At 33.6% G+C, this 14,172-nt stretch overlaps 1 protein-coding gene across 2 annotated transcripts in view; it reads left to right on the top strand.

Moving 5' to 3' along the window:
- The window catches only part of GBE1 (1,4-alpha-glucan branching enzyme 1), a 283,180-nt gene that overhangs the window by 179,851 nt on the left and 89,157 nt on the right, over nt 1–14,172 (top strand). For both annotated transcript variants that reach the window (XM_043593882.1, XM_043593881.1), the window contains exons 8-10: nt 3,446–3,561; nt 8,097–8,224; nt 12,505–12,603. In XM_043593882.1, coding sequence (XP_043449817.1) covers nt 3,446–3,561; nt 8,097–8,224; nt 12,505–12,603 — 343 coding nt within the window. The remainder of the gene's footprint in view (nt 1–3,445; nt 3,562–8,096; nt 8,225–12,504; nt 12,604–14,172) is intronic.

Below are 14,172 nucleotides of genomic sequence, written 5' to 3'. Positions count from 1 at the left end.
GAAGAGAGAGAGAATCCCAAGCAGGCGCCATACTGTAAGCATGGAACCAGATGTGGGGCTCGAACTCATGAACTGTGAGATCGTGACCTGAACAGCAAACCAAGAGTCAGACGTTTAACCGACTAAGCCACCCAGGTGCCCCAGGTTAAGAGCATTTTAAACTCTAAAGTATAGACGGGCGCCTGGGTGGCGCAGTCGGTTAAGCGTCCGACTTCAGCCAGGTCACGATCTCGCGGTCCGTGAGTTCGAGCCCCGCGTCAGGCTCTGGGCTGATGGCTCAGAGCCTGGAGCCTGTTTCCGATTCTGTGTCTCCCTCTCTCTCTGCCTCTCCCCCGTTCATGCTCTGTCTCTCTCTGTCCCAAAAATAAATAAACGTTGAAAAAAAAAAATAAACATTAAACTCTAAAGTATAGAATTTAGGGCACCTGGGTGACTCAGTCAGTTAAGCATTGGACTTCAGCTCAGGTCATAATCTCAAGGTCCATGAGTTTGAGCCCCGTGTGGGGCTCTGGGCTGTCAGTACAGAGCCTGGAGCCTGCTTCGGATTCTGTATCTCCTTCTCTCTCTGCCCCTCTTCTACTCACACTCTGTCTCTCTCTATCTCTCAAAAAATGAATAAATGTTAAAGAAAAAACTAAAAAATAAAATATAGAATTTAGTTCTTTTTTTAACCCATTAGATTTTGTTAATTTAGATGCTCCATTGTCATTTCTTTTCAGATTATCACAGGGAATTCTTTTCCTGTTCATCCATGCCAAGAATCTGTCTAATCATGTAGTAACAACTAAGTTTGTCTTTTTCTTTTAATATGTTATGTGGAGTTTTATTACTGTTTTCGGTCAAGAAGAGAATAAATAGTATAGTAACAGGAACCAATACGCCATTTAATAATGCTGCCCTTAATCAACTTTGTGATATTGGGCATTGCTTTCTTTTCAGTTATGAAATTCACATCACCTCCCTTTTTCATTTTTATTGGATTGCACTATTACTGTCTTTTTTCTTTTATCTTTGTAGATACTAGGACACAGATTTTACATTTGAACCTGTGTCTACCTAGAAAACACTCAGTCGGTAGTATTTGTATTAGAAATTGACAGCAATGGTCTACAAACCCAAGCCAGTGATACAAATCAGTAAATAAGGCTGGTACTAGAAAATGCAGAGTAGTAAAGACTGGAAAGAGCTGGGAGTAACATGTTCCATCTCCAGGCATTCAAAGTAAGAACTTGAAGTACTCTACAAGGCAACAGAATAGTAGTGCATGACAGACAAGGCCCAGGGACAGCTTGCGATCTTTGGGTTGCATATTTGTATCTTCATACATCTACCCAAGGTATATAGCATTTAAACAGGTTTTTGTTTCTACTCTGGGGTATTTTTGACTAAAAATATCTTTCAGTTTACCTTTATGACTAAAATCTACATTACAAGTTGAATAGCCAAATTAGAAAAGTATATCCTTTTCAAAATATTGTTTACAAAGTGTTAATGATTGCAAATTGCTTCACATCCTCTTTCTGAGGTATTCCTATAGCAACTTGGTTGAAAAGTATAGACATGCTTCCTTTCCATTTTAATGTGAACCAAAATGGCTCTAAAAATCAAGTTTGTTAATTTAAATAAAACTTCAAAAAGTGTATAGAAATTAGTCCTATGCAAAATAGAGTAATTTTGATCTCATTCAGTTGTAGAATACCTCTTTGTTTTTATTAATTTCTTTTTGTTGAACATTTTGTTTTTGTTTTTGTTTTTGTTTTTGTTTTTTACTTAACTCCGAAATGAATATGCATTTGTAGAAACATTAGCAAATTCTACCTTCGTCATGGCTTGGACCTAGCAATCTAAAACCTCCTGGCTATCTTTCATATCTACCAGATTACATGTATTTCTGTTTTTTTTTTCATTTTTTTTAACTTTCCGTAAGTTCTCAAAACTCAAAGTAGCTTATTTAAAGCACTTAATTACTACCAACACTCATCTTTCCCCAAAGTTTGGATTTACTGTTCCGAAGTTGATTGTGATGACTTAATCTCCACTTATGTCAGATTGCTCTTTAATATATGGACAGTTTAAAAAAAATACATAAATTTTAACTGGGTTAAAGATTTGTGTTCACTATAACTGCTTTGTCATTAAGCTAAATGAGGTATTAAAGTCTTAAAACCAGAGTTATAATAAGATAAAGAACTCAACCATAACTGTATGACTAAAGAAAGTACTAATTGATGATGCCTTCTTTTCAGTTGTCCGAAATAGGCTTGTTTCGTGTGGTGTTTTTAATTGAGTTATGACAGTTCTTTGTTTTCCTTCTGTTTTTATGGTTGTAGGATTGTAACTAGTAAAACTTTTTACTTTATTATATATGTGTGTGTTAGTAATTAGATTTCTTTTTCTTTGCTCTCACAAAACAATACTCTAGTAAATGTGATATTGGTTATCATGTAGTTGACTTTAAGTCTTTTTTTTTTTTCTTAATGTATCTGTTTCAAATTGTAGACTGAGGAAATATTTTAAGCAGACAACCATTGAAGGCAGTTTTTCTTTTTTTTTCAAATTTACTTTTTATTTTTTAATTTTTTTTCAATATATGAAGTTTATTGTCAAATTGGTTTCCATACAACACCCAGTGCTCGTCCCAAAAGGTGCCCTCCTCGATACCCATCACCCACCCTCCCCTCCCTCCCACCCGCCATCAACCCTCAGTTTGTTCTCAGTTTTTAAGAGTCTCTTATTGAAGGCAGTTTTTCTTTTTTTTTTTTTAATTTTTTTTTCAACGTTTATTTATTTTTGGGACAGAGAGAGACAGAGCATGAATGGGGGAGGGGCAGAGAGAGAGGGAGACACAGAATCGGAAACAGGCTCCAGGCTCTGAGCCATCAGCCCAGAGCCCGACGCGGGGCTCGAACTCACGGACCGCGAGATCGTGACCTGGCTGAAGTCGGACGCTTAACTGACTGCGCCACCCAGGCGCCCCTGAAGGCAGTTTTTCTAATGATAATGACATTATATTTTCTGAAAGGAAGAACTATGTACTGGATGTATTACATGAAAAATCTTGAAAATTTAGAGATGAGTAATAGATTTTTTTCATTGTTGTTGTTGTAAACATTACTATGGAGTAATCACTATAGGGTTACTGAGGACATAGGTATGAACAAGAGAGCCCTTGCACTTTGGACCCAACTTAGACATTTTTTTCTCAATTTTTCATAGGTATTAAGTGATTTTGCAACTATCGAAATTTAATAATCCTTAGAATGAATTTCATCAAACAAATGTGATAAATATTAGTGATTTTCTGTTTTTTAAGTGATATATTTCTTTGAACATCATGATTCCTAAGATAGAAATTTATAATTAATACTCTTAGCAAACAATGTATAACAATTAAAGAAACCACAATAAACAATGTGTTTAAATATATTTTTTTCTAATACTATAGCTGGGAAGTTTTAAGATTCCTTCTGTCAAACATAAGATGGTGGTTAGAAGAATATGGCTTTGATGGATTTCGTTTTGATGGCGTTACATCCATGCTCTATCATCACCATGGAATGGGTAGGTAAACTGATATATTACAGATGCAAATAATGATTTTTTTTTTTTTACTGGTAGATTAAAACCAGGTTTGGGGTTCAGTTTCAGAGCTTCCAATGACCATTAGTGTTAGCTTGATTTTTATTAGTTCCAATGTGTATGTCTTTTCTCTAGAGACTTCTGATCCCTTTTTGGCAAGAGGTCAGAAATAAATACATTTTATAAGTAAATAAAAGATAATGCTTTCTGTGAAATATATCTACTTAATATGCTATCCTTACTATGTAGCTTTCTTTTAAATATGTTTCATTTATTTTTTTTTCTATTCATATGTAATTAACATACAGTGTTAGATTAGTTTCAGGTATACAAAATAATGATTCAACAATTCTGTACATTATTCAGAATTCACTCGTTCCCACACATACCTCCCCTCTGGCAACATCAGTTTATTCTGTGTATTTAAGAGTCTGGTTTTTGGTTTATCTCTTTTTTCTTTGTTCATTTGATTTGTTTCTTAAATTCCACATAGGAATGAAATCATATGATATTTGTCTTTCTCTTACTGAATTATTTCACATAACATTATATCCTTTAGGCCCATCCATGTTGTTGCACATGGCAAGATTTCATTCTCTTTTATGGCTGAGTAATACTCCATTGTTTGTATGTATATATGTATGTATATTCACAACTTATTTATCCATTCTTCTCTGGGTAGACACTTGGGTTGTTTTATATCGTGGCTATTGTAAATGATGCTGCAATAAACATTGGGGTCCATATATCTTTTTAATTAGTGTTTTTGTATTGTTTGAGTAAATACCCAGTAGTGGAATTACTGGATCATATGGTAGTTCTGTTTTTAATTTGGGGGGGGGGGCAATGTGGAATCCTCCATACTGTTTTCCACAGTGGCTGCACCAGTTTACATTCCCAACAACAGTGTACGAGGGTTCCTTTTTCTCCACATTCTCGCTAATACTTGTTATTTCTTGCGTTTTTTATTTAGCCATTCTGACAGGTATGAGGTGATATCTCATTGTGATTTTGATTAACATTTTCTTGATGATTAGTGATGTTGAACATCTTGTCATGTGTCTGTTGGCCATCTGTATGTCTTCTTTGAAATAATGTTTATTCATGTCCTCTGCCTATTTTTAAATAGAATTATTTGGTTTTTTTGAGGTTCAGTTGTATAAGTTTTTTTATATTTTTGGGATATTTAACTCTTTACCAGACACATCATTTGCGAATATCTTCTTCCATCCAGTAGGTTGTCTTTTTGTTTTGTTAATGGTTTCCTTCACTGTGAAAAGCCTTTTATTTTGTTGTAGTCCCAGTAGTATAATTTTGCTTTTGTTTCCTTGCCGAAGAAGACCTATCTAGAAAAATGTTTCTATGTCTAATGTCAAAGAGCTTACTGCCTATGTTTCCTTCTAGGAATTTTATGGTTTCAGATCTCACATTTTGGTCTTTAATCTATCTTGAGATTATTTTTGCATATGATCTAAGAAAGGAGTCCAGTTTCATTTTTTGTTTGCATGTAGCTGTTGAGTTTTCCCAACACTATTTATTGAACACACTGTCTTTTTCCCACTGAATATCCTTGCCTTCTTTGTCATAGACTAATTGACCATAAAAGTCTGGGTTTATTTCTGGACTCTCTATTTTGTTCCATTGATCTCTGTGTTCATTTTGGTGCCAGCACTGCTATGTTTTGATTACTACAGCTTTGTGGTATACCTTGAAATGGGAGATTGTGATAGCTCCAGTTTTGTTTTCCTTTTTCAAGATTGCTTTGGCTATTTGGGGTAATTTGTGGTTTTATATAAATTTTAGGTTTTATTTGTTCTAGTTCTATGAAAAATGCTATTGATATTTTGATAGGAATTTCATTGAATTTGTAGATTGCTTTGGATAGTATGGGCACCTTAGCAATATTGTTTCTCCCAATCCATAAGCATGGAATAGCTTTCCATTTGTTTATGTCATCTCTAATTTCTTTCATCAGTGTTTTATAGTTTTCAGAGTACAGGTCTTTCACCTCCTTGATTACGTTTATTCCTAGGTATGTTATTCTTTTTACTGCCACTCTAAATGGGATTGTTTTCTTAGTTTCTCTTTCTATTCATTATTGGTATATGGAAATTTAACAAATTCCTGTATATTAATTTTGTATCCTGTGATTTTACTAAATCCATTTATCAGTTCTAATAGTTTTTTGTGTTTCTATATATAGCATCATGTCATCTGCAAATATTAAAAGTGGTGAAAAACTGAGAGCTTTTCCCCTAAGATCAGGAACAAGACAGGAGATTCACTCTCACTACTTTATTCAACACAGCACTAGAAGTCCTAGTGAAAGAAATAAAATATCTTTAAGCAGTTTATTGCAGCACCCATAGGATGTGAACATGACAGCAATTGTAATGAGAAAAAAATAACAACAACAACAAAAAATAAATGAGAACCTTTGTGAATGTGTGGATTCATTTGCATATTAAACACTGTAGAAAATATGTATATTTTAGATAGAGGTGTTCACAGTTAAAATTTAATTATAAATGAATTTGTAATTAAAATCATTGATCAGAGACCTTCAGTTTAAAAGTTGTGCAAAGAGGGGCACCTGGATGGCTCCTTCAGTTAAGTGTCCAACTTCGCCTCAGGTCATGATCTCATGGCTGGTGAGTTCAAGCCATGTGAGCCATGTGTCAGGCTCTGCTGATAGCTCAGAGCCTGGAGCCTGCTTTAGATTCTGTGTCTCCCTCTCTCTCTCTGCTCCTCCCCTGCTTGTAGTCTGTCTGTCTCTCTCAAAAATAAATAAAACATTAAAAAAAAATTAAAGTTGCGCAAAGAAATGGGATCATGGAATCCTAATCGCTTAGTAGATAACATGGAGAATAATTATTATTTTTTAATGGCCAAATATTACCAAGCAACAACCAGTCTGAAACAAGGACTTTGTAAATTTTGAAAAGGGCTGCCAAGAAATGAAGCTATATTCACAGTGTGTTGCTATCTGCTCTTAATCATGCATGGTGCTGCCCCCATGAAATGTTTCTAGGAACGAAGTTGTATCTATTAAAACATGATAGATTTCACTGATATCTTCCAGTTTGGAGAGAAACTGACTTAAGGAATGAAAAAGGAAAACATGGCAAAATTTAAGAAGGAGCCTCTCCTAGGGGCGCCTGGGTGGCGCAGTCGGTTAAGCGTCCGACTTCAGCCAGGTCACGATCTCGCGGTCCGGGAGTTCGAGCCCCGCGTCAGGCTCTGGGCTGATGGCTCAGAGCCTGGAGCCTGTTTCCGATTCTGTGTCTCCCTCTCTCTCTGCCCCTCCCCCGTTCATGCTCTGTCTCTCTCTGTCCCAAAAATAAATAAACGTTGAAAAAAAAAAAAAAAAAAAGAAGGAGCCTCTCCTAGATTACAACACCTTCTAGATTACATATGCAACTCCTGCATTTCCCTGTAGAACCTCTCTCTTCTGAGGCCTTGGTATCTTCCAAGGAATTGTGGAGTTAGGGAAATGAATTGAGGGGGAAAATTAGGCAAAGCAATTAACATCAAGACGCAAAGTGTTTAATTTATAAAATTCAGTGATAAAAAGAAGTTCAGCATATACATTTTAGGAAGAAAAAGCAATTTACCTGTATAGATGAAAACAATGGCTGAACTCATACTATTCTATTGCTAATAGCAATGTCTACAAAATCCTTAGGGAAACAAAGTTTGACTCGAAAATTGATAATTGAATTGTCATTCAGGTATAAATTTGAAGGAGCTTGATGAATAAAACTTCCAGAAAATACCATATAGTGATGGAATCCAGCAAACTGAAAAAACAATGAGTCAAAATAAAAAAATGTGATGTGGGGAAGCGGGGGGGGGGGGGGGTTGGGGGAAAGGCAGGTGTTGAACACTAATTCGATTTAATGAAAAATGAGTAAGCAATTCAAAGAATAGAAAGCAAATAGTATAACCCCAATAAGTGATACATACTATAAACAACCAAAATTAGGATGTGGGGGAAGAGAAGGTAAAAGGAAGTTGGAGGATGTTAAAATCTTTTTGTCATCATAGGAAATCTGTATGGCATAAATTGAAGCACATATTTAAATAATATAAACATTTTGTCTCAATTTTATGATGGTTTTCATATTTGCTTTTCTTTACTTCACAGGGATCTCTTGACATGCAAAAAATATATATATCTAAAAGTTGAAATCTAGAATTCCCTTTGGTATCATTTCATGTTTTTCCTTCAAAATTATGTTAAAATTAAATTCAAATTTTCAGTTAAAGTGCTTTGTTTGCTTTTGAAAAGCAAAAATTGATTTGCAGGATTATCTGAATTCTGAATGTTTGATACGGAGTACTTTTCTAAGTTAGAACATATATTTGCTGATGATAATATTATGTGCTATTAAGGCTCATTACACTTTGCTATGATAACAAAACTGATCTCAATAGACTAATTGGTGGGGGCATTTGTGCTGAGTTGAGACTTGCATGTTAACGTAATGCATCTGTATCGATTTTCTGTTCTCTAGGTCAAGCTTTTTCAGGTGATTACCATGAATATTTTGGACTTCAAGTTGATGAAGATGCCTTGATTTATCTCATGTTGGCAAATCATTTGGTTCACACATTGTATCCCCATTCTATAACAGTAGCTGAGGTAAAGCCATAATGATCTCTACCCTCTGAACCCCTTTAATATAGAACATTTTGTTGGCATACAATATTTGAATGATTAATCTCATGTTGTCAATAATTGCATAACTGAAATTGGACCCTGACCGTAGTGCAGCTATCTTGTATGGGTGGCACATTATTTAGAATTCAGTGTTTTTCTATTAGGAGATAGTGTGCACTAATTACTTGTCATCATTCCATTGTTAAAAAAGAAAATGCCAATGGTTAGAAAGTAAAATATCCTAATCACTGGACAGGTCCTTCCACCGTGAGACCTTCAGCAGAGAAAAGAATTGAATATTAATGTGTGTCTGCTTATTTATTTATTTTTTCTTTCCTGGTTTAATCATTAGAGATGGCATGGATCGCTGCCTGCAAGCTTCTCTGAAGTCTCTCTTGTTCTGATGCGATTACCTTTCTTGTTTACGTTATTGCTCTTGGATTGCCAAATGTTCACTAGTTATTCATGATTACTGAAGGTTCATGATTAACTGTCCCAAAGCTGCACTGTAATGATATAATTCGGTATATGCATAATTGACAATTCCCCTCTTGGTGATAAATGTGATAAATTAAGAAGTTTGTTAAATGCTTATGCTAATTTAGATTTAGTTCTAAAATCCCTCTGGTTTTCTGAGTCCTCTTACTAGAAATTATTATTAAAATTGAATTTAGTATGTTAAAACTGTTCTGTAAAAAGTGTGGCGGTTGGCATATAAAAATAGCAAGAATATCGTTAGAAGAGTCAGAGTTCAGTTGTATTTTCACATTGTTGGCATTTAGTTCATGGGCATGAAATGTAGTAATGACAGCCTTCTTCCTGTGGTATTTATTATTTGTATAGACTTATTTCTATCCATGTCTTCTCAAAACCCCGAATCTTCAACTAGGTGGAATGATTCCTTGTTTATCTCTGGATAGAGAACAGTTACCTCCTTTAGACATTTTGCCTTCTAAATATGTTCTAGGACCAGAGCAGTAGATCCTACATTTCTGGAATAAATTTTTATATAGAATTTTAAAACACGCAATTATAATACCATTTTGATTATCCTGTATTATTCCATACTCCCTACCTACTTAAATTCAGTCATATCTTACAAATCTTGCTAATACTTTATGCACTGAATATCTTTTAATGTCAGAGTGTATTTTAAACTTTTATTTTGTCTTTTATATAGTTTTATTTTATCTGTCAAACATCAAAAAAAGTTTGTCGATTATGTTTATGGAAATTCAAAGCAGAGATAGTTTAAGTGAAAAATTACTATAAACAATTAATGACAGCACAAATCAAAATTGGGTACTGACGAAAAAGAAGCAATTATTTAATACATGAAATGTAAAATTGTTACATTGATCTCTCCGTTCATTTCAAGTAAAATAGTTTCATCATCTAGGGAGCCCTTGTCTGATTATCACTGTTTCTACCAATGAAACTTTGAGACTTTAGTCTACTTTATATTACTTGGTTTTAGATTTTTTTTTTAACAAGATGTGTCTTCAATTTATTCTGCTTAAATTGAAAACTACTTCAATTTCAGTACATCACTTTTCTGTCTAGTGGGAGTCTCTTCAAAATGTGAAATTGATCCTCATGAACTTTTTTTTTTTTAAGAAAGAAATATGGTGTAACAAATAAGTAATGCAATTTATATAAAGTCCTATAGTAGAAATTAAAATTTATTTACAATGACAGTTATTAAAATTGAAACCTTTTTTCCTAGAATATACCTACCATTTCCCATGGTTCTATTTGGTATATTAATTAAAAATATTTTTTTGATTGAGGTTTTCTCTCCCTTTGGCATAGTCATAAGTGATCCTTAAATATAAAAATAAAAACTATTTTAACTTTATTTGGAACACATAATCATTTTTATATTCTATGTTGGTAGGTATCAACTTTTTTATATTTAAAATATATTTATTTTAGTGGCCTTTATGTTTACCTTTTTTTTTCTTTTTAAGATTTTTAAAAGGATAGTCATTAACTCTCCTCTTTCAAAAGAGAACTGCAAATATCTCATATATATTAATGGAGTAGCTTTCTAAGGATTCAGTTTTAGAAGTCAAGACCAAGTGGTGTCCAAATATTTTTCTTAGCAGATTCTATTTCCTATCAAAGTATTTCCTAAAACTACCTTTAGAGCAAATATAGAATGCACCTTAATGTTTCTTGAGAAAAAAAATATCTTGATCTTTAATACCAGCCTATCACCAGTCTTAGGAAAACTTAGTCTCATGAGAACTCTTCTGCGAAGGCATTTTTGTTTATAATTCCAGTGCCTAACACGAGTACCTGGTATTTAAAACATATACAGCCAATGTTTGTAAGGAATCAAACTAAATACCTACTGTATCAGTGAAAATGTGACATATGTAATAGATACAACTTCTCTGAAAATGTTTTTTTTCTATTAAGCATGCATCCTTTTCACTTTTTTCTCCTATGAAATATTAAGTAGAACTAAGATTTTATTGACAAATATTTCTTTTTCTTACAGATGTATTCCACTATGCACTATATTTAAGTGTATCTGTCTCCCATTAAAAAGCAATTAATAAAGTATTTTATAAGTCCAGAGAGATTATATATTTCTTTTTTCCACCTTTTCTGTGGGAAGAATTTGGGGATGGTGTTGTAGATGAACAAGTATTTGAGGTAAATTTCAGAGAGTTCTGAGTGTATAATAGTCTTTTTAGAAAGTAAGGATAATAATACAAGGAAGAGTTTGTGCAGTGACATGCATAGAGAAGCTTGTGACAAGCACAAGGAAGAGTGAATATTTCAAAATGGATGATGTATTTAGTACTTGAAATATAATAGAAATTATGCTGGAAAGATGTAGGCTTCTCCCTTTTGCTTTCTGTGTACTTTAGTTAACAATTGTAACAACTATATGGCATTATCATTTCATGATAATAAGTGTGTATATGTTTATTTAGGTCTTACTTTATGAATCCCAAAGGTCAAATATTCTGCCTTATTTACCTTTAAATTCCTGACAGTGCCTTTATTCATTCACTCATCAAATTTTATTGAGTTCCTGCTTCATGCCAGTTACTCTCCTACTGCTCTGAATTCTTGGCATATATCAGTGAAAAACAACAACACCTTTGCCCCATGGATCCTACATTCTAACAACACATAAGGAGGCAGATAATCAAATAGGAAATTATTTTGTCAGTGTTTAAAGGATGATTGTTGAATTGAATCTTTAGCTTAAAAATTTGAGTGTTCGATTGTTGGCTATCAAAAGCCATTGTTGAGCAGTGATAGCGGGCTGTCTCATAAGCTGTTGTTTTGGCAGCAGTTAGTGTGAAGGGAAACTGGAGATGGGAATTCCTTTTGGGAGCATAATGGTCTAAGCAAGGAGTAATGAAGATTAAATAAGAAGGATGATGGTTGTAGAAATGGAGCAAAGGAGAAGAATTGATTTCAAAGATATTGTAGAGTTATAATTGCTAATACATGTCTCACGTGAGACCAGAGTTGCTATTATAATATATTTTACTACATCTGGTTCCTTATGCCATCTTTTTTTTTTTTTTTAACTTCCCAATTATCAGTAATCTAGTGGTGGCATGACAGAGGAGGAAGATACTTTGTTGAAGTGCCTGCCATCTGACCCTATCATTGAGAAACATATCTTTAGAAATCCCTTCACCTGAGTGAGCTTCAGTTTCTGTGTCTTCTAGATGAAGAAGGTCCACTAGATACCCTTTAGATCCATTTCAAGTGTGACTGACTATAGTGAAAGCCATCTTATTGCTTCATTCTTAATATACTAAGTCTTCTATCTCATCAGAAGCTAGATGCTCACAAAATACGCTCCATGTCAGTACTTTATGCAGAGAGCAAGTATGCCACATGTATTTTTGTGTTTGAAAGCAAGAGCTAAGTGTTCATACAGTGGCTCAAAAGTAAGTCTAAGATACTATGTTTTAGCAATAATCGTTTTACTATTTTCTGTTCTCTTTGTCATACGAAGGAAAAGAAAAAAATGAAAAAAACGCCTCATGAGATTGAAGTTGTCCTGCAGTGAAAAGAATTACACAAAAACTTAGTGGGAAATGAAATCTCCCATTATAGTTTTAACTACTTTTACAATTATGCTACCAAAACACTCCAAAAAGATATGCCTCCATTTACTGTTTTTATTTACGGGGCTATTTATTTTATTTATTCTCTACTGTCAAAAGAATATTTCCTAAGAATTTGAACAATGTGAACTGATACTATTGATGACTCTGTTTTAGGATGTGTCAGGAATGCCAGCTCTCTGTTCTCCGATTTCCCAGGGAGGAGTCGGCTTTGACTATCGATTAGCTATGGCAATTCCAGATAAATGGATCCAGGTAAGATTTTATGCATTTTTTTCCCTAAAAATACTATGTATTTTGTTGGTTTATTTTTTATCTCTTTGATTTATTTAACTTGTGATCATTAGTTATAAATGTTATAATCATTATAATTGAAGTATTAGAAAATTTTCTCATTAGTGTGTTGATTCTTATGCTTTTTAATAAGATGTTTCACAAACTTCTAAAAGTTCTAGTTTAAAGTATTCATACTTGTGTTATTTAGGCAAGGAGAAAATATTACTATAACGTGAGCTCTGTATATGAAATTTTGCATTATCACTGCAGTTTTGTGAAACTTCAGTGCTCTCTGTATAAAACACATTCAACTTCATCAAGCATCCATTTCTGCCTGCAATTCATCAATGTAAAAGTTACTCCTTAATTCCCCTTACTTGCTTCATAGTATGTTTTTACCTCAGCAGATTTGGATTCATCCATTCCTTTATTTAACATTTAGAAATCCTTACCGTGGGCCAAGCACTCACTAGGAATGCATAATTGTAGATGACACCTTGCACATTATTTGTAATAAAATTGTATTAAATTTTATTATAGTTAAGTAGCTTCGATTATATTTTGTTTTATTTAATATTTGCCTAAAAGACCATTGTTTTTACATAGACTCAGATTTGACATAGAACACTCTGAGTGGCTATGTCCCTGATGACAGGCTGAATATGCATAAGGAGTCAGCTTTGTATTTGTATCAAATAATCATATTTGTATCAAATAATCAGTTTTCTGATGAGCCCTTTAGTACACCGTGAACTGTAGATGTGTTTAACCTTGGATAGAAAAACCGTGGAGCCTGCTCTGAAGGAACTAATTATTGTAATCCTATCTTAACTTTCTTCCCTGTACTCTCCAGGCAATTTGTGCAATACACAACTGTGACATTAAATCTTTACCAACATAATTTTTGCTTCTCCATTTATAATGATTCCTAAACATTGTCAAGTCAAAAAAGCAAATGTTTTCCAGAGATGATTAGACTGAAAATCAAAGAAACAAATATGTATTCTAGCTTTAATACCTGGGAAAGTTGCTTTATATCTGTCATTTAAAAAAAAAAAAATGGTGTGGTCTTCAATTTCCTCACCTTGGTCTAAAGGTCTTTACCCACCATCTTTTAAGATTTCCAATCTTCCATGCAGACTTTTTTCCCCTCACAAGTGCCAAGTATTACTTTTCTCACCTCCTACTGAAAAGCCTCCATCAGTTTTTGTGCAGATTTAAGAATATTTCAGGGGGTACATCAACCTAGAATTATTCCCATCACTCATAGCCCACAGTGGGTATTTCCCTCTCTTACCAATGATGACATTTTTAAAAAATATTTAATTTAATTTAATTTAATGTAATTTAATTTAATTTAATTTACAAAACATTTAGTACCTTGTATGCTCAAGGTACTGTACTAGTTAATACCTCATACAAGTGGAAAAGTGTACTGTCCTATGTTTAGGACCATCATGTCTTCTTAGATTGTGAATTGTCTAAAGGCAGATGTTATCTTCTGTTTTATGTAATTATTTAAAAATCTTTTTGCATCACCAAAGTGGG

Source organism: Prionailurus bengalensis, chromosome C2, assembly GCF_016509475.1.
Source record: "Prionailurus bengalensis isolate Pbe53 chromosome C2, Fcat_Pben_1.1_paternal_pri, whole genome shotgun sequence".
Classification (NCBI taxonomy): domain Eukaryota; kingdom Metazoa; phylum Chordata; class Mammalia; order Carnivora; family Felidae; genus Prionailurus; species Prionailurus bengalensis.
The sequence above is the reverse complement of the archived record's forward strand: the minus strand, read 5'-3'. Positions and strand labels throughout refer to the sequence as shown.